This window comes from Miniopterus natalensis, chromosome 10 (assembly GCF_054644295.1).
Source record: "Miniopterus natalensis isolate mMinNat1 chromosome 10, mMinNat1.hap1, whole genome shotgun sequence".
NCBI classification, from domain to species: domain Eukaryota; kingdom Metazoa; phylum Chordata; class Mammalia; order Chiroptera; family Miniopteridae; genus Miniopterus; species Miniopterus natalensis.
The window spans coordinates 32,434,829-32,462,164 of NC_142090.1; the positions used below are offsets into that span (position 1 = coordinate 32,434,829).

Sequence of the window (27,336 nt, forward strand, 5' to 3'; positions counted from 1 at the left end):
CAGGAAAGGCTTCCATTTAACTAGAAGAAGGGATAAGTTGGGAGAAAAAGAACAATTTAGGTCTAGTATCAGTATATGCAAAGATACTGTGGCAGAATGAAAAATGGTACTCCAGTTTACCTGGAGCACAGGTGCAAACACAAGAATGATGTAAAACAAAGCTTGAGACGTTGACAAGAGATAGATCAAGTCGAATAAGTTATACTGTGATAAGCAGTTTTGTTTAATGCTAAGCACAATAGGAAACCATTGCATGGGGTTGACATGTGACTTGAGTTATAAAAACCATCAATATCTCTATTGAAGTAGAGAGAAAAATTGAAAAGGATTAAAGTGGATTTAGACAGCCAAATTGGACTAGGAATATATAAGTGGAGAAGAGAAGTGGGTAGACTGAAGAAGAGATTAAGTCAGTGAATTATATAGGTAGTGAGGGAAAGGTGGGTTTAAGATTTTATCACTGATATGAGTCACAGCAAAATCAGTCCTAAGAAGGAAGTTCATAGCATTACAGGCCCACGTCAAGAAAGAAGAAAAATTTCTAATAAACTATCTAACACTACAATTTAAAGAATTAGAAAGAGAACAACAAGAAAAGGCCAGAGTAAGTATTTTCTGCTCAGAGCTGAAATAAATGACATAGAGACTTAAAAGAAAATACAAAAGATCAGCGGAACCAAGAGTTGGTTCTTTGAGAAGATAAACAAGATTTATAAACCTTTAGCCAGAATAATCAAGAAACAAAGGGAGAAGACTCCAAAAAATTAAAGATGAAAGAGGTGAAGTAACAACTTACACCACAGAAATACAAATGATTGTAAGAAAATACTATGAGCAACTATATGCCAACAAGCAGAACAACCTGGGAAAAATGGACAAATTCCTAGAAAAATACAATCTTTCAAAACTGAATCAGGAAGAATCAGAAAACCTGAGTAGGCCAATAACAACTAATGAAATTGAAGCAGTAATAAAAAAACAAAAAAACTCCCAGCAAACAAAAGCACTGGTTCCGACAGCTTTACAGGGGAGTTTTACCAAACATTTAAAGAAGAACTGGACTGTGAAGATGATGGCATTCTGACAAAAAGCAGAGGGCCCTAGCTCCCAGCCCAGACCCAATTTATCATGAAAATACTGCATAACCAGCTTGGTAAAACAAGAGAAATATACCTGAGTGGGCATATTTCGAGGAGGTAGCACTGAAAAAAAATCATAGAGTATGGGAAGAGAGGGGTGTTAAAAGGGGGAGTCTCCCCCAAAGTCAGTGTTGGGCTGCAAGGTTTGAGGGTTAGAGGCTGCGAATTGTGTCTGCTGTGTGGAGAGTTTGAAATGAGCACCCTGTGAGATCAGCCAACCAGATCTGGGAAAGGAGGGGCAGGGAACACCTGCCTCTCCTGCAGGCTAAGAACACCAGTCTCAATAAGAAAGGGAATAGTTCAGCTCACTGAAGCTCCAAATATCACCCCCAGGGCACAGTCCTGAGGGAGAAGGGAGAACAGCTCACAGGACTATAATATAAGAATAAAACTCTAAGGGACTGTTGGTTGGGAGCTAAAGGAAAAGCTTAAAGCCACTTCTGGAGGCTGGGCAGTCAAAGGGCTCACTGGAGTATATTTTTTTAATTGGACCCTCTCAGCCCAAGCTGCTTAAACTGCCCATACAGAAAAGGAAACAGACTGAAGTCAATCTGAAAATGCAGCAGGCCAGTTTATGGGGAAGTAGAATTAGAGGATAGTGTAGAAACTTAGGAGTTGGCTTTGAAGCAGAGACTAACTTCTCCACAGTGAGTGCCTAACAGTGAAACCTCTAAATAAGGAGAGCAATATCCTGAGCTACACTAGCCAGCCTGCACCCTAAAGACTCTTCAGAAGACTCTGGAGAAAGACCAGACAACCACAAGGGGGAAGCAAAATAACTGACAAGTGGAGGTGGTCCACATAGAGCCTCAGATCAGCTAACTACCTAAGGACATCAGAGCCAAACCTAGACAGCTCCAGACATTGGCTGATACACGTGTACCTCTTAGGAGACTGGAAATTAGTATAGAAAATAGTGAGCCTCAGACATCATAAGCTGCCCAGATGAAATTCACTTGAGTTTATTGTTTTTTTTAGAAAAAAAAGAGAAATTTTTTTTATTTTAAAAATTTTTTTCTTCATGTTTCTCTCTCTTTCTTTTTTAATTGTTCAAAATATTACAGATGTCTCTTTTTATGCCCATTGACCCATTCCACCCCCCTCCCAAGGCCCTCACCACACCATTGTCTGTGTCCTTGGGTTGGAGGCTGGCAGGCAAATAATTTTTTACATTTGTAATTAATTTTTAAATAATTTGTTTTTCTTAGTTTTTTTCTTTTTCTTTTTTTTAAATATACCTTTATTGACTTCAGGGAGAGGAAAGGAGAGGGAGAGAGAGATAGAAACATCAATGATGAGAGAGTCATTGATCAGCTGCAGCCCACAACCCTGGCATGTGCCCTGACCGGGAATCGAACCCTGATGGCCTGGATCCTAGGCCGACTCTCAACCGCTGAGCCACACCCGGCTGGACAGTTTTGTTTTTTTTGTTCTGTTATCAAGATGTTCTTGATATTCTATGCTTAATTACTGGTATATTATCAATATAAACAATAAGTTTACTGCTTTCTCTATTGTTTCCCCCATATCTCTCATTGGACTCCTTCCTTACCCTTGCCTTTTCTCTCTCTCTCTTCTTGTTCTTTTGGCTTAATTTCTTTTTTCTTTTCTTTTCTTTTCTTTTCTTTTCTTTTCTTTTCTTTTCTTTTCTTTTCTTTTTTCTTCTTTTCTTTTCTTTTCTTTTCTTTCTTCTTTTCTTTTCTTTTCTTCTTTTCTTTTCTTTTTTCTTTTTTCTTCTCTTTTCTTTTCTTCTCTCTTCTTTTCTTTTCCTTTTTTCCCCTTTTATTCTTTGTCTTCCTGTCTTTTGGTTTATTTGTTTATTTCTGTGTGTCTCTTAATTTTATATTTATTTTTCTTTTAAAAATATTTTCCTTTTCCTATGCTCTACCCTTAATTTTTTACTCACCCTTCTTTCAGAATCTTTTCCCTGCCCCTTTTATCTCCCAAAAGCTTCTCTATTTTTTACTTTTAATTTTATTATTTTTAAATTTTTCTTTACTATTAGCAATAACATCATTTTCTCTCTTCCTTTTTGTATTTATTTATTTATTTATTTATTATTATTTTTTTGTTTTAACATTTGTGTTCTCCATTCACTCTTCCAATTCTATTTTCTCTTGGTTTGTTTTCACGTGATTGTCAGGATATTTTGTAAGATACTGCTTGTTTCCCAGGCATTTGGTTGTGTTTTGTTTTGCCTTGCCTGCAGCTATACAACAGCTCACATGATGTGACTGGAGCTCAGCCACATTGTCAACTTGAGAGGAGAGTCCTCCCATGAATGGGTCAACAACAATCTAGACCCAATCACCACAAGAGAGCCTAAAGAACCCACAAAAAAGTATCACCCAGAAAGAGAACACACCTAGAGCAAATAGCTCAGAAGTATAAGGAAAACATACTTCTTGGCCCCACTAGACATGAACTATTAAGTCTCCCACAAGACTGGGAGACAGCAAATATATCTAATATACAGATACAAACACTAAAAGCCACTAAAATGGGGAGACAGAGAAACAACCCCTAAATTAAAGAAAAGAAAAAATCACCATAAAAAGATCTCGATGAGATGTAGTTAAGCAAGTTATCAGAAATAGAGCTCAGAGTAATGGTTATAAAGATGGACAAGCAAATAAGTGAGCACAAAACACTTAAAAGAAAGGTAGAGAAACTTAGTGAAAACAGAAAAGGAGCTAAATACCAGAAATAAAAACCAAGCAGAAATGAATAATACTCTGATATCAAGAATACACTGGAAGGCATTAAAAGCAGGCTCAATGAAACAGAGGATAGAATAAGTGACTTAGAAAAAAAGGTAGGAAAAAACCACTCAACCAGAGCAACAAAAAGAAAAAACTTAAAAAGCATGGGAGAGTTTAAGGGAGCTTTGGGACAACATGAAGGGAAACAACATTTGAATTACAGGGGTAGCAGAAGGGGAGAAAAGTGAGCAAAGGATAGAGAGTTGGTGAGGGAAATAATGACAGAAATCTTCCCTACGCTGGTGGGGGAGAAAGCCACACAATTTCAGGAAACACAGTGGGTTTCAAGCAAGAGGAACCCAAAGAAACCAACTCCAGACACATTATAATTAAAATGGCAAATGTCAAGGACAAAGAGAGAATATTAAGGGATGCAAGAGAGAGACAAGCAGTGACCTACAAGGAAACCCCAGAAGGCTGACAGCAGAGTTTTAAACAGAGACACTTCAGGCCAGAAGGGAGTGGCATGAAGTTCTCAAAGTAATGAAAAGCAAGAACATGCAACCAAGACTGCTTTATCCAGCAAGGCTATCATTTAAAATTGAAGGTGAAATAAAGAGCTTCCAAGACAAAAGAAGGCTAATGGAGTTCAGTACCACCAAACTAGCATGCAAGAAAAACTAAAAGGATTGCTTTAAGAAGAAATATTGAGAGAAAGGTACACTGGTATAAAGGGGATAAATTGCATTGAATAAGTATTTATCAATAGTAATGTTAAGTGTAAATGGAATAAATGTTCCAAAAAAAAAAAGACATAAGATAGCTGAATGGCTAAGAAGAGAGGACCAAAATATATGCTGTCTACAAGAGACCTACCTGAGAGCAAAATTCACACAGGTTAAAAGTGGAGGGATGGAATAAAATTTTCTATGCAAATGGAAACAAACAAACAAAAAAGCTTGAGTGGAAATACTTATTTATGACAAAATAAACTTCAAAATAAAGACCATAACAAGAGACAAGATGGTTACTACATAATTCCAAAGGGATCAATTCAACAGGAGGATATAACTCTTGTAAATATATATGCACCTATTATAGGAGTACCTATATATAAAAAAAATTATTGGTGGATTTTAAGGGGGAATATTGACAGTAACACAATCACAGTGGGGGACTTTAACACCCCACTGTCAGCATTGGAAAGATCATCAAGGCAAAAAAATCAACAGGGAAACAGAGACCTTAAAGAACACACTAGATCTAATGCATTTAATTGACATTTACAGAACATTTCATCTCAAAGCAGCAGAATATACATTCTTCTCAAGTGCCAATGGAACATTCTCAAAGATAGTCTACATGTTAGGGCACAAAGAAAGTCTCTACAAATTCAAGAAGATTGAAATCATATCAAGCATCTTCTCAGATCCCAATGCCATGAAACTAGAAATCAACCACTATAAAAAACCCCTCAAAAGTATTCAAACACATGGAGGCTAAATAGCATGTTATTAAACAATGAATAGGTTATCAGTGAGATCAAGAAAGAAATCAAACACTTCTTGGAAAAAAAGAAAATGAACAGACAACAACTCAAAATCTAAGGGACACAGCAAAAAGAGTCCTTAGAGGAAAGATCATTGCAATACAGGCATACCTCAAGAAACAAGAAAAATCTCTACTAAACTGTCTAACACAACAACTAACAGAACTAGAATGAGAGCAGCAAGAAAGCCCCAAGGAAGGAAATAATAAAGATCAAAGCAGAAGTTAATGATATAGAGATTAAAAATACAATACAAAAAAAAAGGTCAATGAAAACAAGAGCTGAGTCTTTGAAAAGATAAACAAGATGGATGAACCTTTAGCTAGACTCATCAAAAAACAAAGAGGACTGAAATAAATAAAATTAGAAATGAAAGAGGGGACATAACAACTCACCCAGCAGAAATACAAAGGATTGTAAGAAAATACTATGAACAACTATATGTCAACAAATTGGACAACCTGGGTGAAATGGATGAATTCCTAGCAGCACACAATTTCCCAAGCTTAATCAGGAAGAGTCAGAAACCTGAATAGGACAATAACAACTAATGAAATTGAAGCCGCAATCAAGAAACTCCCAGCAAACAAAAGGCGGGATTTACAGGTTACTTTTACCAAATATTCAAAAAAGAATTAACACCTATTCTCATCAAACTATTCCAGAAAATTCAAGAGGAGAGAAAATTACCAAGCTCTTTTTGTGAGGCCAAAATCATGCTAATCACAAAACCAGAAAAAGATACTACAAAGAAAGAAAATTACAGGCTAATATCCCTGATGAACATAGATGCCAAAATCTTCAACAAAATACTAGCAAGCAGATCCCCCAATACATTAAAAAATCATACACCATGAACAAGTGGGATTATTTCCAGGGATGTAAAGCTCCTATAATATTCACAAATCAATAAATGTGATATACCACATAAACAAAATGAAGGACAAAAATCATATGATCATATCAATAGATACAGAAAAACATTTGAAAAAATTCAGCACCCGTTTCTGATAAAAACTCTCTGCAAAGTGGGAATAGAGGGATCATACATCAACATAATAAGAGCCATATATGACAAACTTACAACCAACATCATACTCAATGGGCAAAAAGTAAAACCATTTCTCTTAAAAACTGGAACAAGACAGGGATGCTCACTTTCACCACTCTTATTCAACATAGTACTGGAAGTCCTTTCCATAGCCATCAGACAGGAAGAAAACATACTCCAAATTGAAAAAGAGGAGGTAAAACTGTTATTATTCACAGATGACATGATATTATACACAGAAAACCTTAAAGACTCCATCAAAGTATTACTAGGTTTGTTAAATGCATTGAGCAAGGTAGCTGAAGACAAAATTAACATCTGGAAATTGATGGCATTTTTATACACCAATAATGAACTCTCAAAAGAGAAACTAAAAAAACAATACCATTTACCATTGCAACTAAAAAAAAATAGGCTACCTAGGAATAAACTTAACCAAGGATGTAAAAAACCTGTACTCAGAAAACTACAGGATAGTGATAAAAGAAATAGAGGAAGATATAAACAAGTGGAAGAATATACCATGTTCATGGATTGGAAGGATTAATGTCATTAAAGTGTCCATAGTACCCAAAGCAATCTATATGTTCAATGCAATTCCTATTAAAATACCAACAGCGTATTTCACAGACCTAGAACAAATATTCCAAAAATTTATGTGGAACTAAAAAAGATCCAGAATAGCTACAGCCATCTTTAGAAAGAAGAACAAAGCAGGAGGAATCACTTTACTGGATATCAAACTGTAATACAAAGCCTTTGTAATCAGCTTTGGTACAGCAACAGACATATAGATCAATGGAACAGAACAGAGACCCCAGAAATAGACCCAGGCCATAATGGTCAGTTAATATTTGACAAAAGAGGCAAGAGCATACAATGGAGTAAAGACAGTCTCTTCAACAAATGGTAATGGGAAAATTGGACAGATACATGCAAAAAAAATGAAACTAGATCCCTAACTTACTCCATACACAAGAATAAATTCAAAATGGAAAAAAATTTAAATGTAAGTTGCAAAACCATAAAAATCCTGGAAGAAAGCATAGGCAGTAAAGTCATAGACATCTCACCTAGTGGTATTTTCACTGATACATCTAGGACAAGGGAAACAAAAGAAAAAATAAACAAATGGGATTATGTCAAACTAAAAATCTTCTGCACAGCAGCAAAACTCAGCCTCAAAATACAAAGGAACCCCAACGTATGAGAGAACATATTTGCCAATGATGTATTAGATACAGGGCTAATTTTAGAAGAGTGCAAAGAACTCAAACTCAAGAAATGGAAAACAAACAATTCAATTAAAAAATGGGCAAAGGACCTGAATAGACAGTTCTCTGAAGAGGACATACAGATGGCCAAGAGACATATGAAAAAATGCTCAACATCATTAATCATCATTGAGATGTGAATTAAAATGATTATAAGTTATCACCTCACACCTGTCAGAATGGTTACCATCAACAAATCTACAAACACGTGCTTGCGAGGATGTGGAGAAAGGGGAATCCTAGTACATTGCTGGTGGGAATGCAGACTTGTGCAACCACTATGGAGAACCGTATGGAGGTTCCTCAAAAACTTTAAAATGGAGTTGCCTTTTGACCCAGTGATCTCACTTCTATGAATATATCATAAGAATCCTGAAACACTAATCAGAAAGAATATATGCACCCCTATGTTCATAGCAGCGCAATTTACAATAGCTAAGATCTGGAAACAGCCCAAGTGCCCATCAGTAGATGAGTGGATAGAAAAGCTGTGTGACGTTTACACCATGGAATATTATCCAGCTGTAAAGAACAAGGATCTCATACCTTTTAGGACAGTATGGATGGACCAGGAGAATATTATGCTAAACAAAATAAGCCAAAGACAAATATCACATGATCTCATTTATATGTGGAATCTAAAGAACATAATAATCTGATGAACAAAATTTATTCAGTGACATAGAAGTTGAAACAGACTGACAAATCTCAGAGGGAAGGTGGGGGTGGGTGTTGGTGGGGAGAGATTAACCAAATAATTTATATGCATATATGCATAACCCATGGACACAGACAGTAGTGTATTGGAGGCCTGGGGCCGGTAGTGGGTTTGGGGTGGAAGGTGTCAATGGGGAAAAGAGGGGAAATCTGTAATATTTTGAACAATAAATAAAACCAAAAAAACAATTAACAAAACCACCCCTAAGAGACAGTTCAAAATGACACAAGTTGGAGGAGCCAAAATTATGCTAGTATTGAGTGATACTGACACACCCCTTTAGTGTATTTTGCTAAATTCTGTTTCTCTTCTGAATTTTTCCACTGGCTTCAGAAGCCAAACTTGGACTTTGCCTCTTGAGTTTGTGAGATAAAAAGTTACCAGATTTTTCAAACTAACACCCTTTCTTTTAAAGTTATCAAAAAAATCGGGTTACTGCTGAGACCTGCAACAATGTGATAATGCTAACCAATCAAATGGGGGGAAAGTCTCCAATATCTGGTTATGTTTGGGGGTATGGGTTTTAGTTAAGTTAATTGCTTTTATCAACCCAGAAAATAGTATCTTTCTTTATCAATAAACAGTTTAATATATATTTCCTCATTTGGAATGAAAAATATCTACAAAGATTTTTTGTATCACGAGTAAATTCATTCTAATACATAAAGAGAACTTCAGGGGAATCATTTCACATCATGTAAGAAAACTCTTTGGCATCTTCCAGGGACATATGGTGGTCCTTACTAACCATATAACCTAGTAACTTCCTCTTTTTTTTTTAAATCCTTACTTGGGGATTTTTTTCCCATTGCTTTTCAGAGAGAGTAGACAGGAGAGAGAGATACATCAATTTGTTGCCTCCCACACTCGTCCCAACCAGGGCCAAGCTTGCAACTAAGATACATGCCCTTGGCTGGATTCAAACCTGGGACCCTTCAGTCTACAGGCCAACACTTTAACCACTGAATCAAACAGGCTAGGGCTAACCTAGTAACTTCTTCACAACTTAAGAAAAGTTGCCAAAATTGATATCCAATAACATTCTGAGTCATAAGAATGAAAGTGTCAGAAAGGACTCTTCCCTTTTAAATTCTTATAGAATTCATTTGGAATGTAATAGAAATGTAGAGCATTGGTCTGGCAGACAGATAGTAAATATTTTAAGCTTTTGGGGCCAAATGGTCTTTGTCACTACTATTCAAATCTGCTGTTGTAGTGTTAGTTGCCATTAAAAATACTTAAACAAGTATGGCTAGGTTCCACTAAAGTTTTAGTTATAGACATTGAAATTTGAATTTCATATAATTTATACATACCATGAAATGCTGGTGTTGTAAAAAAAATCGCACCATTTGAAAATGTAAAATCCATTCAAGTCTTGGGACATTACAAAAACAGGTGGCAGAGAGACAGGGTAAGCATACAATTGCCCTTCTTTCACTTTCATCTGATAGAAACACAGATGGCCACTTACAGGAGATATACTGCCAGATTCTCAAGTTACCTGGGGAGTTCTGAGGTGAGGAACAGGGTGAACAGCGGGGAGAGAAGCTATACCCAGGGTGGAAGGCAGCTTGCAGGGGGATGTAGGACATAATCTCTTCTTCAAAGAGACTGTGAAGTAAAAAAATAAAGTTTATTCTCTATCCATAAGAGAGTGGTCATGAATTGGGGTAATAGCAGTTACAGTTCTCACAAAGGAACAAAAACACTTAGATTCAGACATCCTACATAGTATTAAAAAGATAAGCACATCCGGCATGCAAATTCTCAGTGTTATTTTTTCTCAGTGTTATTTTAAACCCTAATTAATCTTACAATAAAGCCTCCATCAAGTACTATATTAAGCTCTTGTTACCTGAACTGTAAATTTAAAGAAGACAGTGGATAGCATGTATAAGATGGGGGGCTCTAGTTCAGTCACGGTCACTAGCAACCTCTAGAACAAATGGTGCTTCAGTCTGGGCTGTAATGAAGAGCTGCCCAGGGCAGCTCTTCCAGAAGCTTTTTCAGAATTACTTCAGGCTTAGCCTCTTACCTCAGCAAAATGACTAGATCTGCATCACAGGACAACTTTTCAAGCCCATTATTACCCTCAGTCCGAATGTAATGGATTTTCTCCCTAAAATATTATGGGAAAGAAAATAAGAGTTACACACCAACACAGAAGCTAAGAAATGAATCCTTTTCTGATCCCTTGTTTTCTTTTCCAATGTTGCTGAATATTGATGTCTTAATTAGTGTCAATTGTATTTTTGGTATTTTAAGTTCGTATTGCAGATTCCCAGGATACTCTACAAGGAATCACCTCTCCTCAGACTCACACAGGGACAGAAGCTAAGGAACTCAATGAAGGTAACTCTTTGAATAGCTATGACAGTCAGGAGTGGAACTGGCAAGGAGAGCAGCTGAACTGTTGTGGGCCCATGACTCCTTGGAAATCATGGAAAGAAAGTGAGAGGATGTCTCTTGAGAAGCCTTGTTCCTGACAAAAAATGTATAAGGCATGCTAAGCACAAAGTCTGACCTCCAGAACACCGAGTCTCTCAGTTGGTCTTAGCACAGGCCTAAATTTCTCTGTTTGATTACAGTTTATGCATTCTGACCCTTTTTTACAATCTCCAGCTCCAATCTGGCAAATTATTCCAATAAGTCTATGGATAAATAGCATTTATTTTGATCAAATGAACTTTGTACTTGGCTTTTCTGACATTCAAATATTTAAATATTATTAGCACCATAGCCAAGATTCATTCCATTGCATGTATGCTTCAAATATTTTTTAAAAATTTTCTTGAAGCAATGCAGCATAAATTTGGGAATATTTAGAGATCAGTTTTTAAAATAATATTTAACTTTTAAATTTCTTTTGCATGTTGGAATCCTAAAGCCCAATCTAACGGTGTTAGGAGGTGGGGCCTTTAGGATGGGATTAGGTCATGAAGGCAGAGCCTTCCTGTATGAGATTAGTGCCCTTGTCTCTTCTTACATGTGAAGATATAAGCAGTCTGTAACTTGAAAGAAGGCCCTCACTCTGATTATGGTAACACCAGTTCTTGGACTTCTAGTCTCCAGGCTGTGAGTAATAAGTTTCTGATGTTTATAAGCCACCCAGTCTGTGGTATTTTGTTACAGCAAGCCCCCCAAAACTAAGACAGACACCATCATTCATTGATCTTCAGAAGTATCACATCTAGCTATCATTCTTTTCCGTTCCTCACCCACCATGTTCAAGCTGTTATCAGCCTTTATTGTTTTTGCATTCACAATATCACCACAAGCTCTTCCCTTCCCTCCATCTATATTATTATCCATACAAGTAGATAAATACCACAGTCTCCTAGTAGCCCCCTATCCTCTATCTTATGTCCCACCTTCAGTATAGCTATTCACAGAACAACCCAACTGGTCATTAAAAACACAAATGTACCTATCTTTCTTTCCTGCTGAAAATTCTTTAATCACTTTTTAAATAAAATTTACTTCAAATAAATTCCCAACTCCTTCCCATTGCTGACGAAGCCTCCTCCAATTTCACCATAGTCTCAATCCACCCTTACGTCATACTGGCCTTTTTTCACTTTTCACTTACATCAGGCCTTTTCTTCCTTGGGCCCTTTGCACTCTGATCCCCACCTTGCATCTTAGGGACAGTTTCTTCTCATCCTCCAGGTTTTAGTTTAGTGTCACCTACCTAGAAAAGCCATCCCTGTATTCTGCTTAGGAGTTATGCCCACTTTCTCTGTACCAGTATATTATCCACTGTCACTGAGTTCTGATAACATCCTTCATGACCCATAACAAATTTTATAGCTATATATTTGGCTTTAAAAAAAAACCCAAACCATACTCGCCTGTCATCTGTCTCCTTTAATAGATTGCAAGTGCCGTGAGCATAAGACCAATGTCTGTTTGCTTGCTACTACACACATAGCCTTAGCACAGTCATGATTCAGAATAGTTGCACAATAAAAGCACTAGTTGAAGGAAAGAATGAATGAATAAGGACTGCTACTGTGACCCTTAAAGTTAACAGATATCATTAACCTCTGGGTTTTCTGGCTCCATCTTCTTCCTCTATGTGTGGCTTCCTTATGATTCACTACTAAAAACAATTTGCTGAGCACTCATTCTCGACTCTCTAACCCAGCAACTGGCTTTGTGGACCCAAGACAGTGAATTCATGGCTCCCTGAAAATAGCAATGGCTGAAGCAGAATAGGGGTCACTGTCTTCACCTGGGTACCACAGAGGAAGCATTAACTTCTTCCTCTGGACAGGATCATGGGGAGAGGTGCTTTTATTTTCAACTTTTGGACCTTTAAAAATAAAATGGGGTTGACTCACACTCACATCACACCCAGGAGCAAAGGCCCAATCATAGTAAGCAGTGCCCAGCTACCTAGTTCCCTTACACCTGACCTCCTAAAGAGCAAGTTCTTACTCTTGCCATTCTACCTTTTCAATTTCATCCCCTCTTAGTTTCTGATGTCACTGTAGGTCAACTATTTTTGATGAAATATTTGGATTCTCAACGTGAAGTCCCCAAGCCTTTTAACTATTTGAAATTATATGCAAAGGTTTATGTTTATATGTGGGGGAAAGTCTATAATGTTTCTCATCAGATTCTCAACGAATTCATTACTTTAAAAAAGGGAGCAGGAAGAGATTAACCAAAGAACTTATATGCATATATGCATAACCTATGGACACAGACAATAGTGTGGTAAAGGCCTGGGAGGGGGGGTTGAGTGGAGGAGGTCAATGGGGAAAAAAGGGAGACATCTGTAATGCTTTCAACAATAAAGATAAATTGAAAAAATAAAAGGTTATTAGTTTCCGTACTAAATAAGTTCCATGGTTTTTCTGACTCCTAGTCCTCCATGTGTGGAAAATCATAATTGTACAACTCCACATTGCAACAAAACTTTTAATATATTTTTAAAATTTTTTAAATACTGTGATATTACACAGTAAGACCAGAAAGTTTACTTCTCTTTGAAAATATGTTATACTCTTTTACACATGGAGGTTACTTTGTTTTTACTTTCAAATTATTTAAATGGGACTCTAGTGGCTTTGATGAATTAAAATTCCTCTAAAAAGTGAGCAGTGAACTTAGGGGTAGAAGCAGTAACATAAAAAATATTCAAGACCAGAAATGTGTCAGAAACTTTTCAATTAGTACAACTCCTCTGAAAATTCTTTGGAAATTCTCTTAAATTATTGTGTACTGTGAGAAAATAAAGCAGTCCATGAATCAATTACCTATATGACTGAGTATGGCACTGCCTTTTGTGCCACAGTAATGAAATTTGGGCAGAGCTGAATACAAGTGGAAGTGACAATACTCAAGCTAAAATAAAGCTCAACTAGTTATGCTAAAGACCCTTCCTTCACTCTATAAGTAGTGTTTTCTATCTTTAAATTAAAGGACCAGGTTCTGAGGGATCAGAGTGAGTACAAAAACAAGGTCCTTCACTAAAGAGTTTATAGTGTTGTAGGGAGACATAAGTACATGATGGAATAAAAGAGATAAGGGGAAAATATCTTAGAGGTACAAAAAGAATGTTTAAAGCAAGGCAAAAGAAATACTAAATTCTGACTGAATCATGAAATCTTTGCATTTGATTTGAATCTAAAATAGGATGAGATATCCGTAAGAGAGAAACCATTACAGGAAGGGTGAAGGTAGGAGAGAGAGAATAGCTTAGTTGGTGGAGGTGGAAGATACTAGGAGAAAAATACTAGCACAGGATGGAGAATTAGGTTAGGGCCAGACTTTGTAGACCAAAGAAATTGTGCTTAGAAATCTTTATTTCATATGTAATAAGAGCCATGGAAGCTTTTTAGAGGGGCAGGAGTGACATATTTGGTCTGTTCTATAGGAAGATAATTCTGGTTATAGTAGGGTGATAGGGCATATCTTCTAAGAGACCCCAGCCAAATCCAGGAGAAAAATGATGGGAATCCAAATACTATCCATGATAAAGAGAGAGAATAAAAGGGCTGGAAGAGAAAAAGTAAGGAGGTAAATGTTTAGATGCAGAGATGAAGAAAGAAGACAGAATTGAGATAACAGGCAATCTGGAAGATGGTGGTTCTAAATTACAAAGGTAAAAACACAGGGAAAAAGGTGTCAATGAAGGGGGGTGCTGTAGGGACAAGAATGTAATTAATATGTTCTGGGAGGATTAATAAGGATTTGAATAACAAAGGGGTTATTCTCCAATGTTAGTGATTTATTGAAGAAGTTATACAAAATAGAATTTTACAGTTGTCAGACAGATTCAAAAGACCACCAAATGGGAGGTAAGGGATTAGCTGCGGTAAATGACTGTATTCTCACCCACTTTGTCTAATCTTTTACACACATCCCCATTTAAGTATTTCAGTAGTGGCTACATTGTGACCCTATTTCAGTGATGAGGAGACTAAAGGTAGATGATTGAATAACATGACTTGATTGTTAGCCCCATGTGAACAAGAATTCAAACTCTAAGGGGACACTCTTAACATCCATGCATCTCCAGCTTTTGAAATTCTGAATAGTACACTGAAGGAGAGAGGTGTTTGAATATCCTGGTGAGAAAGTGAGACTTAACTTCAGAAGATATTTTCAATTTTTATTACTTTGTGTGACGATTCTTTCCAAATGAAATGATTTAGATTTCCAGATACACTTGTTCAAAAATGACCCTAATAAACAACAGAACATATATGACACTTTTTAGAAAAATTGAAACATGTATTATACTTTCTGTTTGCTTCTTTTGAATATAGTCATCTTATATATGGTTTATAAACCACCATGAAATAATTTTATTTCAAAAATTTATATGATGCTTTACATAAATAATTTTTAATTAAACTTATTTTGCTCCCTTTCTGTGCTTCCTCCAAATCAGTGGAAATCATTTTAGTATCATATGAGTAATATGTAATCTGACAATATGGCTATTGCTGACTGCTACACTTCTGAGAACATTAAAAACTTCTGGCCCCTTCATTTTGATTATTCAAATTATAATTTAAATGCATGGATAAAAAACATCAAAAGCTTCTGCTATGTTTTTCCACAGAGGTGTTGCCCCATCTGGAAAAAGAGCTGAGATCTAGAGTTATAGGGGTGAGGGACAAGCCCGTACCTGAGTGTGTGGTTTCTTGCCAAGCTTGGCTGACGTTCTTGTAGCATTTCAAAAATGTTTGGCTGGCGAAGAAATGCCACAATCTTGTCGTTATATGCTGAAACAGACAAAAGTGCAGAGTTGTGGTTGAGTCTGCAGACCACAGATGATTTCTCTGATGATTGGAAGATGGCTACTTGATACCAGAATTAATTTAGAAGTTTGAAGGGCGGGTAGCATACGCATCAAAAAATGTAGGTGTTTGCTGTGATATAATAGCATTAATAATTTTAAACAATCACACCAAAAGTGAACTAGATCTGAGTTAATCATCCTAATAGTCTAGAAACTTAACTAAGTATTAACTCATTACTATGTGAACAAGTAAAAAATAAAGTACTTCTCCCAAGAGGGAAGTCCTACTCTCTTCTTTACAAATTTTCTTGGTCATTTTGCCAGTTATTACAGCACAAGATTCTTTATGAGTTCAAATAAATCTTTTTCTGAGCACTTGACACTTATGGCCTATGGCCATATGTTGATTTCCCAACAGTAATAATAGAATCCCTTTAGACTCTCACCTCATTTACTCTGATAAAAGTGGCATGTGTTTTGAAAAAAGGGAGCTGAGTGTATAAATAAAGACTGTGTCAACTTATTCCCATACACACAAGGAAAGAGAGATTTAAATTAAAAACTGCATTTAACAGCAACAAAATTCATGGTCTCATTAAATTGTGCTCCCCTGGACTTGGCTAAGAAATCAATGAATGGAGTTAAGAAGAAGGGAAATGTAGGTCTGGAAAACAGTAGAGAAGAGAGAGTTGAAGGATGAGAGAGGACAAAGTGAGGAGGAAGGGGAAAGGGAAAAGAGGCAAAGGAGAGGTAGGATGGGAGCAAAGGATAAAGGAGGAAACTATACCATAAAAGAGGAGGAAAAAGAACTCCACAGAATCCTCAATATTAAAGGATTTAAATAAGAAAAACAAGGTTAATTATTGGGTATCTAGGAGTTCTAAAAGCATGATACATACCCAGTGGCAACGGCTCATGTTGATGCTGGCTTCGAATAGCAGCTACTAGGCTGTGTCCCGCCCGGGCCATTAAAGAGGTTCCTCTGTTTCTAGAGACATCTGAGGCCTAATTCCAAAATAAAATTATTAGTTTTTGCTCACTGAGTATGACGTTAGCTGTGGGTTTGTCATATATGGTCTTTGTTATGTTGAGGTATGTTTCCTCTATTCCCACTTTGCTGAGAAGTTTTTTTTTTTTTTTTTTTTTTTAATCACAAAGAGGTGCTGCATTTTACTGAATGTTTTTGTGCATCTATTGATATGATCATATGGTTTTTGTCCTTCATTTTGTTTAAGTGATGTGTCACATTTATTGCTTTGCTGATATTGTACCAACCATGCATCCCAGGAAAAAATTCCACTTGATCATGGTGTATGATTTTTTTAATGTATTGCTGAATCCAGTTCACTAACATTTTATTGAAGATTTTAGCATCTATGTTCATCAGGAATATTGGCATATGATTTACTTTCTTTGTAGTGTCTTTATCTGGTTTTGGAATTAGGATAATGCTGGCCTCTTAAAATAAGCTCAGGAGTTTTCCCTCCTCTTGAATTTTCTGGAATAGTTTGAGAAGAATAGGAGTTCTTCTTTGAATCTTTGGTAAAAATTTATCTGTGAAGCCATCTGGTCCAGGATTTTTGTTTGTTGGGAGTTGTTTTTTTTTTTTACTGCTTCAATTTCACTAGTTGTAATCTGTCTATTCATATTTTCCAATTCTTCCTGAGTCAGTTTTAGAAGATTGTTTGTTTCTAGGAATTTATCCATTTTGTCCAGATTGTCCAATCAGTTGGCATATAGTTGTTCATAATATTTTCTTACAATCCATATTATTTATTTGGTGTCAGTTGTTACTTTTACTCTTTCTCATTTTATTTGGGTCTTCTCTCTTTTTCTTTATGAGTCTGGTTAAAAGTTTATCAATTTTGTTTATCTTTTCAAAGAATGAGCTAAAAGTGTTTCCCTTAATATGGAAAGCCAGACAGGGATGTCCACTTTCACAGCTCTTATTGGACATAGTACTGGAAGTCTTAGTCACAGCAATCACTCAAGAAAAAGAAGTAAAAGGTATCCAAGTTAAACAGAAAGAAGCAAAGCTTATTATTTGCAAGTGACATGATGCTGTATGTAAAGAACTCTAAAGATTCCACCAAAAATGACTAAAATCTATAAATGAATTCAGTAATGTAGTAGGATACAAAAGAAATATTTAGAAATTAGTTGCATTTTTATACACCAGTAATGAACTATCAAAAAGGGAAACTAAGAAAACAATCCTATTCACTTCCCATTCACAGCTGCTTCAAAAAGAATAAAATACCTAGGAATAAATTTAACCAAGAATGTAAAAGACCGGTACTTGGAAAATTATATAAGACAGTGAAGAAAGAAATTGAAGAAGGCACTAATAAGTAGAAGCATATACTGTGTACATGGATAGGAAGAATTAACATCATTAAAATGTTTATACTACTCAAAGTAATCTATAGATTCAATGTAATTACCATCAAGATACCAATGACGTATTTCACAGAACTAGAACAAATATTCCAAAAATTTATATGGAACCAAAAAAGATCCCAAATAGTAACAGCAATCTTGAAAAAGAAGAACAAAGTTGGAGGTATTACAGTACCTGATATCATACTATACTACAAGGCCATAGTAATCAAAACAGCATGATACTGGCATAAAAACAGACATATGAATCAGTGGAACAGAATAGAGAGCCCAGAAATAAACCCATGCTTTTATGGTCAATTAGTATTTAACAAAAGAGGCAAAAACATACAAAGGGATAAAGATAGTCTATTCAATTAATGGTGTTAGGAAATTTGGACAGATACATGCAAAAAAACAAAACTAGATGGCCTTCTTGCACCATGCACAAGACTAAACTCAAAATGGATTAAAGACTTAAAATATTAGACTAGAAACCATAAAAGTCCTAGAAGAAAACATAGGCAGTAAAATCTTAGACATTTCTCGTAGCAACATTTTTTCTGACATATCTCCTCAGGGAAGGGAAACCAAAGAAAAAATAAACAAAAGGGACTATATTAATCTTAAAAGCTTTTGTACCACAAAGGAAACCATCAACCAAATGAAAAGACAATCCACTGAATTGGAGAACATATATGCAAATGATATATCTGATAAAGGGTTAATAAACAAAATTTATGATGAACTTATACAACTCAATATACCCCAAAAATCTAATTAAAAAATGGGGAAAATACCTGAATAGATACTTCTCCAAAGAGGACATGCAAATGGCCAATGGCCATTTAAAAAGACGCTCAACATCACTAATCATCAAAGAAATGCAAATTAAAACCACAATGAGATATCATCTAACAACTGTCAGAATGGCCATCAAAAAAATCAACAAAGAACAAGTGCTGGCAAGGATATGGAGAAAAGGAAACCCTAGTTCACTGTGGGTGAATGCTGATTGGTGCAGCCACCGTGGAAAGCAGTATGGGGTTACCTTAAAAAATGAAAAGTGGAACTGCCTTACGGCCCAGCTATTCCAATTCTGGGAATATATCCAAAGAAACTTGAAGTAAAAATTTGAAAGAATGTATGCACCCTATGTTAATTGCAGCATTATTTACAGTAGCCAAGATCTGGAAGCATCCCAAATGTCCATTAGTACATGAGTGGATAATAAAGCTGCAGTACATTTACATAAGGGATGCCACTCAGTCATAAAAAGGAACTTCTATCCTTTGTGACAGCATGGATGAACCTGGAGAACATATGCTAAGTAAAATTAGTCAGAGAATGACAAGTACTGTATTATCTCGCTCATGTGTGAAATTTAAAAAAATGAACTAACAAGCAAACTAGAGATAGACTCATAGAGGGCAGGTTGGCAGCTGGTGTGTGGTGGTGAGTTGGATGTGGGAGTGGAGGGATTGAGAAAAAAAGGAAAAAAAAAGAAAAAACTCATGGACAGGAACAACAGTGTGATGATTACCAGGGGTAGGTGGGGGAGGTGGAGGAGGGTTTTGGGGAATAAACGGTGATTGACAGACACTTGACTTAGGTGGTGAATAATACAATGTACAGATGATGTGTTGTAAATTTATACACCTGAAACCCATACAATTTTGTTAAGCAGTGTCACCTCTATAAATTAAAAATAATAAATAAATAAATAAATAAATAAATAAATAAATAATAAATAAATAAATAAATAAATAAATAAATAAATAAATAAAATTATTAACACTGGAAGTGTCATCAATTTCAGATGGTCTTTTAATACCAATTTTTCAAAAATGGTGGGTAAAAGACCCTGACATCACCTAAGATATAAAACCAGTAAGGGGTGGGGATAAAAAATGGCTGCAGTCTGAGGAACTGCCCTGCACTTGCTCCCAACACCAGACCAGACTATTCCACAGAACATTCAACTTGAAAAATCAGTTGACAAAAGCTGATCAGAAATACTGTGAGTGGGGAGCGTGGAGAAAGGACAGAAGAAGATGCAGAGTGGGTGAGCCAAATAGCTGGAGGGAAGGTGCGGCAGCAAAGCTCCTGCCCCCTGGAAGTGTTTTTGGCACCAGAGATTACCAAACAAGAGCAACAGAGAAGGGAAGGGGAGCCCACATAGCATCAGACAGTGGTAATTCAGTGGTAATTCAGTCAAACAGGGGAGGGGGGGAGGACTCAGGTCACCTTATCCCACCCAAAAAGCTAGTGCTTGGTTAGGACATCAGCCTGGTAAACTCACCCAGATCGGTGTCTGTGGGAGGGGCCACTCAGCAGAAATCCAGACCAGTGGAGGGGTCTGAACAGATTAACCAGCGATGAATCTGAGGGGTTATTTTCTGAAAGAACTATTACTGATACCAAAACCAGGCAAGGATAACACACACAAAAATAGAGGATTACAGATCAATATCTTTGATGAACTTGGAGCCAAAATTCTTAAACAAAATGCCATCAAATCAAATACAAAGTACCTTAAATCAAGGAACTTATATTTTCATAAACATAACCCATGGACACAGGCATTGGTATGGGGAAAGCCTGGGGGTGGGATGGATGCGGGATGGAGGGGATCAATTCAATGGGGATAAAAAGGGGACATCTGTAATATTTTCAACAATAAAGATAAAGAACTTAAAAATAAAAGAATAATACATCACAATCAAATAGTGTTCATTCCAGGGATGCAAGGATGGTTCAATATATGCATTGACCAATGTGATACGACACATTAACAAAATAAAATAGAAAGAATTATATAATCATATTAATAGCAGAAAAAGCATTTGACAAGATACAACATCCATTTCTGATTAAAATACTTCCTAAAATGGGTAAAGAAGAAAAGTACCATAGTAAATACCATCTATGCCAAACCCTCAGATGGTATTATATTGAATGATGAAAAATTGAAGGCTTTTTTGCTAAGATAAGGAACAAGACAAAGATACCCACTCTCACCACTGTTATTTAACATAGTACTGGAAGTCCTAGCCAGAGCAATCAGGCAAGAAAAAAAAGCATCCAAATTTGGAATGAAAAAGTAAAGCTGTCCCTATTTGCAGATGATGTGAAATCCATAAAGACTCCACCAAAAGACAATTAGAAGCAATAAACAAATACAGTAAATTTGAAGGATACAAAAGAAATATACAAAAGGTGTTGAGTTTCTAAATACTAACAACAAATTATCAGAAAGAGAAATAAAGAAAACAATCCCATTTACAATTGCAATGAAAAAATAAAATACCTAGGAATAAAGCTAACAAAGGAGGTAAAGCACTTTTACACTAAAAAGTACAAGCCATTGTTGAAAGAAATTAAAGAAGACACAAAGAAATGGAAAGATATTTCATGTTCATGAATTGAAAGGATTTTATTGAGTTGTAAATTTTCATGGTTTTGCAAACCAATGTCACCCCAATAAATTCAATAAAAATGGAAAAATATATAAAATAAAGGCCACACATATATGGCAACTATTTTTCAACAAAGAAGCCAAAAACATACAATGGAAAAATGAGAGTCTTTTCAATAAATGGTATTGGGAAAACTGGAAAGACACATGCAAAAGATTAAATCTTAACTGCTATATGACACCACACACACAAATTAACTCAAAACGTATTAAAGACTTAAATATTTATACTGGAAACAATAAAATACATTGAAGAAAACATAGGCACTAAATCTATGAACCTTGTTTTCAGAGGGTTTTTTATGTGAACTTGATCCTAAAGACAAGGAAAGTAAAATAAAAAGTAAATGAATGGGACTGCATCAAACTAAAATGCTTCTGTATAGCAAAATAAACCATCAACAAAACAAAAATGCAACCAACTAAATGGGAGAACATATTTGCAAATGATACGTCTGATAAGAATTGAATATCCAAAATAGTATATAAAGAACTCATGTAAGTCAACAACAACAAGCAAAATTCAAAAGAAATGACCTGAATGGACATTTTGTCAAGGAAGACATACTGATAGCGAACAGATAAAATGATGCTCAACCTCACTACTTATAAGGGAAATGCAAATAAAAACCAGCATAAAATACCATCTCACACCTGTAACAATGGCTACTATCAACAAGAAAAGAAATAACAAGTGTTGAAGAGTTTGTGGAGAAAGAGAAACCCTCATACATTGCTGGCGGGAATGTAGACTGGTGCACCACTGTGGAAAACAGTATGGGGTTTTTTTCAAAAAAATTAATAATAGAACTACCCACCATATGACCCAGCAATCCTTCTTTTGGGTATCTACCTGAAAATTTTGAAAACACTAGTTCATAAAGATATATGTATCCTATGTTCATTGCAGTATTATATACAATAGCCAAGACAGAAAAAACCTTAGTGTCCTTTGATAAATGATTGGATGAAGGGTAGTACACACACACACACACACACACACACACACACACACACTGGAATACTATACTACTCAGCCATAAAAATGATGCAATATTGCCATTTGCAACAACAATGGATAGACCTAAGGGGTATTATGCTAAGTTAAATAAGTCAGATGAAAAAGGACAAGAAATGAAATATTATTTCATTCATATGTGGGATATAAAACAAAAAGCAACAAATGCACAGACATAAATATACAAACAAAAAAACCTAATTCATAGATTACAGAGCACAGAATGGTGGTTAGTAGAGGGGAAGTGGGTTCAAATACATGGTAATAGAATAAGACTGGTCTTCTGGCACACAATAGAGAATACAGCTGTCATAAAGTTCTATAACTGAAATATATATGATGTTATTAACCAGTGCTATTCAATAAATTTAATAAAATTTTAAAAAGAAATTGAATCCCTCCTTTCCCATAAAAAAATACACTGAATAGATTAAGAAATATGTCTTCATGCCCTAGTCAGTTTTGCTCAGTGGTTAGAGCATCAGCCCATAGACTGAAGGGTCCTGGGTTTGATTCCAGCCAAGGGCATGTACCTCAGTTGCAGACTTGATCCCTGGCCCCCCTAGGGCAAGTGCAGGAGGCAACCAATCAAAGTGTCTCTCTCATAGATGTTTCTCTCTCTACCTCTCTCCATTCCCTCTCTCTAAAAAAGCAATGGAAATAATATCCTTGGGTGAGATTAAAAAACAAATAAACAAAAAAGGAAATATGTCTTCATTAATATGTTAAAGATATATAAATAAATTCTAGGTAAATATTATCAGTAGAGGTAAGTTTATAACCCTCATATTCAAGTGGTAGTATGGAATGTGAAATATACTTGGTCTTTTAAATAGCATTTATTACACTCAACTAGCCTTTTTTTTTTGATGCCTATTATTCTATTTCCTTTTTTTAAAAAAAAAAAAACAACTTAAAAAAAACACACTTTTTAAACGTATTTAAAAAATACGTTTGATTTTAGAGAGAGAGGAAGGGAGAGGAATAGAGAGAGAGACATCGATGAGAGAGAAACATCATAGGTCAGTTGCCTCCTGCACACCCCCTACTAGAGATTAAGCCTGCAACTCAAGCATGTGCCCTCATAGGGAATAGAACTGAGGACTTCTTGGTTCATGGGTCAGTGCTCAACCACTGAACCACACCGGCAAGGCTATTCTATTTTCTATGCTGACTGCTCCTCATATGGTATCTCATATACTCACAAAATTCTGCAAGATAAGCATTATTAACCCCAGTTTGCAAACAGGGAATCTGAGGATCAGAGAAAATTAAGTTTTTCCAAAATTTTCAATATAAGAGATAGAACCAAGGTTCTAAGCAATGCTTAACTGTAACACACGTAATTACTGCTCCCATACGATTAACCTACATCCAATATTTTGGTTTCAGTTGGGCATTTTGACAAAACTTCATGGAATAAATAACTTTTTTAACTTAAAACTGGTATTTGTGGTGATTAACTTTTAAAAATATATATATATATCTTTATTGATTTCAGAGGGAGGAAAGGAGAGGGAGAGAGAGAGAAACATCAATGATGAGTCACTGATCAAGCCCACAACCCCGGCATGTGCCCTGACCGGGAATCGAACCCGGATCGCCTGGATCCTAGGTCGATGCTCAACCACTGAGCCACACCCAGCTGGGCAGTGTTGGTTAACTTTAACTCAATTTAAACATTTAATAAATCCTCTAAGTTCTAGAGCATTACAATGAGTTTTCTATCATGATTTCAGATACACCTTTTTCCCTAGGAGCCCTTACAGAGTAAACTATTTAAACTGAGGCACTATAATTTTCCATATTAGAGCACATTCACCAGATATATGAGATTTGGTGTAGAGTATTACTAATTCTATAATTTTTGGTAAAGTATGCCAAATAAGCTTTAAAAGTATTTAAGAATTTTGAAGATGACGTTATACTTTAGAGCTCCAGACAAAAAAAGAGTAAATTCTCTCTTTCACACCATTATATGATTCACTCACACAGAATTCAGGAGAGGTGATCAGATCCTATGCTACAAAGTCCAGAAATTTCAAGTAAGTCCCAAAGTGGTGACCAAGACTAAGCCATATGTGATATTATTGCAGATGACCAAATAGAACTGATTACTTAGCACTTCCTAATTAGATACAGTAATTGCTGGTTTTCCTTTGGTCCTATTTCCACACTCCACAGAGACAAAAATAATGTACTTTGCATGCACAGATGTGCTACCAGTTTACTATCTGTATGCAGCAGACTTTGAACTGTTCTTCTGGAAATAGTAGAGATGCAGATCCATCATTTTCCCTCTCCTGGCCATTCTCTTTGCCCATGGCTTACTTGAAGGACAAGAGAATCAATTCTGTGTCACTTTGGTGGACTTCTCACTTTTAGCACTCAGCTGTGTTCAGCTGGTGTAGCCATACACTAAAATTTAGAAACTGGTACTTTTGCAACAGCAATGTCTAGTCTTATAAAATGGTTATAATGCAAAGTGATGAAAGGTTTGCTAATTTTTAATATAAACAATATTGAGTCTCCATATTTCTCTTTTTTCTTCATGAATTATTAAATATTTATAGTCTTTCTGGGACTGAAAAGATATGCTCTTTTCCTTGGAAGAAATTATGTCAGTCTGTATTAATGCATGTATAAAATATTTTTAATGATGTAAAGACAGAATTCTCAAAGATCACTAAATTGAAGGTTATTTAAGTGATACATTTCAAAGAGAAATGGGGAAACAGATAGATCCGGAAGCAGACCTTGAGAAGGCTTGGTTGTGCATTGAACTCAGGTGATGTCTACTGTCACATCCCAAGATAAAGTGTATAATTGTCCATGGGTTGCCCCCTCCCCAAATAATAGGACTTTTAAACAGGAAGAGGCTCACTTCTATTCCTGGCTGTCACTGGAAATTCTTGTGTTGGAGATACACTTTAGGGAATAATGTTCCTACCCCTTGAGGTTACCTGCTCACTGGCAAAAGTAAGCCAGATTGAAAACATCAGAAACCAGGTGAAGCCCAGCTACCCTGAAGGTAAATGACTTACTGATGAATATGCTTTAGGCTGACTATGAGTAAGATGCAAGAAACAAAACAGAACAGAGGTAGGGTTTGTGGGTTTCTTGAGCCACAGAAACACCTGCCAAGTGTAAAGGAGCTGATTGCAAAGTGGTACTGGATGCTCTACAGTTTAGAGCCAGAAAATGGAGGGTAAGATAGAAATGTCCTCCAAATAGGCCCTGGGTATTTTCAGTAATGGGGACAATGTCAGGCAGAATTAGAGGAGATTCTGAGATTCTAAGATTGGACTTGAATTTATTACATACTAGGGTCCTTTCATTGCTGAAGTGGTACTAAATGGCCTATCCTGAGGGACATGTGATATCAACTGAGTGACTGATTTAGATCTCACTGCAAACATGATGCTAACATTTGCTTTCCTAACTACCATAAATGACTAGAAGAATGAATTTTCCATTTAAACCCAGAAATATACTTCTAATTGAATTCCATGGCATTTGACACTTTTTATCTTAAGTTTCTCAGGTGTGTGTGAGAGAGAAAGATAAAAAAGAGAGACAGAGAGAGGAGAGCCCTAGTGACCTGCCCCTCCCCTGGCATACAATGACTATTCTTCCAGAACTGGCTATTAACAGTGCTCATAGCAGGCCATGCACTTAATCAATGTTTGTTGAGAAAAATCACATCACAGGAAGCACAATTAACATTTTCCATGGCCCCTTCTATGTTTTTATTTTTATTTTAGAATAAGATATAGATGTTTTTACACAAAAAATTATCATATTATTCCCCTCAAATTCATTTAATAGACTCAAAAAAGCTCAAACTTTTCCAAGTGAATTTCAAAGCTTTCCAAAAATCAAAACAAAAAACAAGCCTTGCCCTGGCAGGTGGCTCAGTTGGTTGGGTCATCATCCTCGTACACCAAAAGATTGTGGGTTTGATTCAGGGTGTGTACTTGAAGTAACTGTTCAATGTTTCTCTCTCACATTGATGTTTCTCTCTCCCTTCCTCTCTCTCTAAAATCAATTAAAAAACAAACAAACATATCTTTGGGTGAGGAATAAAAAAAGAAAAAAAACAAGTAGTCTCTCTAAAAATCTCTCTCAATCCTCTCTACAGACTTATCTCAATTCTGTCTCTATACCTTTTCTTATGCTGTGCTCTCTGTTGGATTGTCCTTCCTCTTCCTTTGAACCTAGCTAGATTTTATCATTTTTTCTAATTTTAGGCCAAGTACTTTATTTTGAAAGAAACTTTCCTTGGCTTCTTTTGAAGCTCCATGGCACTTGTCCTAACATCTCTCTTGATACTCATTAAAATTCTAGTCTTTGGTAACTCTCTCCCCCTCCACCCACCCGCCGTCCTGCATATATACACAACCCAAGGACATGGACAATGGTGGAGAGAGGGACTGGGGAGGGGGAAGGAACGGGGTGGAACGGGTCATTGGGGAGAAAAAGGGACATCTGTAATATTTTAAACTAATAAAATTAAAAACAAAACAAAACCAAAAAAACAAACAATTTTTAAATACCAAAATATAAATAAATAAATAAATAAATAAATAAATAAATAAATAAATAAATAAATAAATAAATTCTAGTCTTGCTTGTTACTTAACCCTGTGTATATTTTTCTGGCTTTAAAAATAGAATACAAACCTCTCCAGTGCAGGAATCATACCTCTTTGCATTTCACATTGCTCATAGTAGGCCATGCACTTAATCAATGTTTGTTGAGTAAAA

At 36.0% G+C, this 27,336-nt stretch overlaps 1 protein-coding gene across 1 annotated transcript in view; it reads right to left on the reverse strand.

Annotated features, from left to right (window-relative positions):
• The window catches only part of HECW1 (HECT, C2 and WW domain containing E3 ubiquitin protein ligase 1), a 578,356-nt gene that overhangs the window by 62,337 nt on the left and 488,683 nt on the right, over positions 1-27,336 (reverse strand). The window contains exons 18-21 of the mRNA XM_016212519.2: positions 16,594-16,699; positions 15,581-15,677; positions 10,472-10,555; positions 9,938-10,047 (exon numbers count right to left, since the gene is read on the reverse strand). Of these exons, the coding sequence (XP_016068005.2) occupies positions 9,938-10,047; positions 10,472-10,555; positions 15,581-15,677; positions 16,594-16,699 (397 nt within the window). The remainder of the gene's footprint in view (positions 1-9,937; positions 10,048-10,471; positions 10,556-15,580; positions 15,678-16,593; positions 16,700-27,336) is intronic.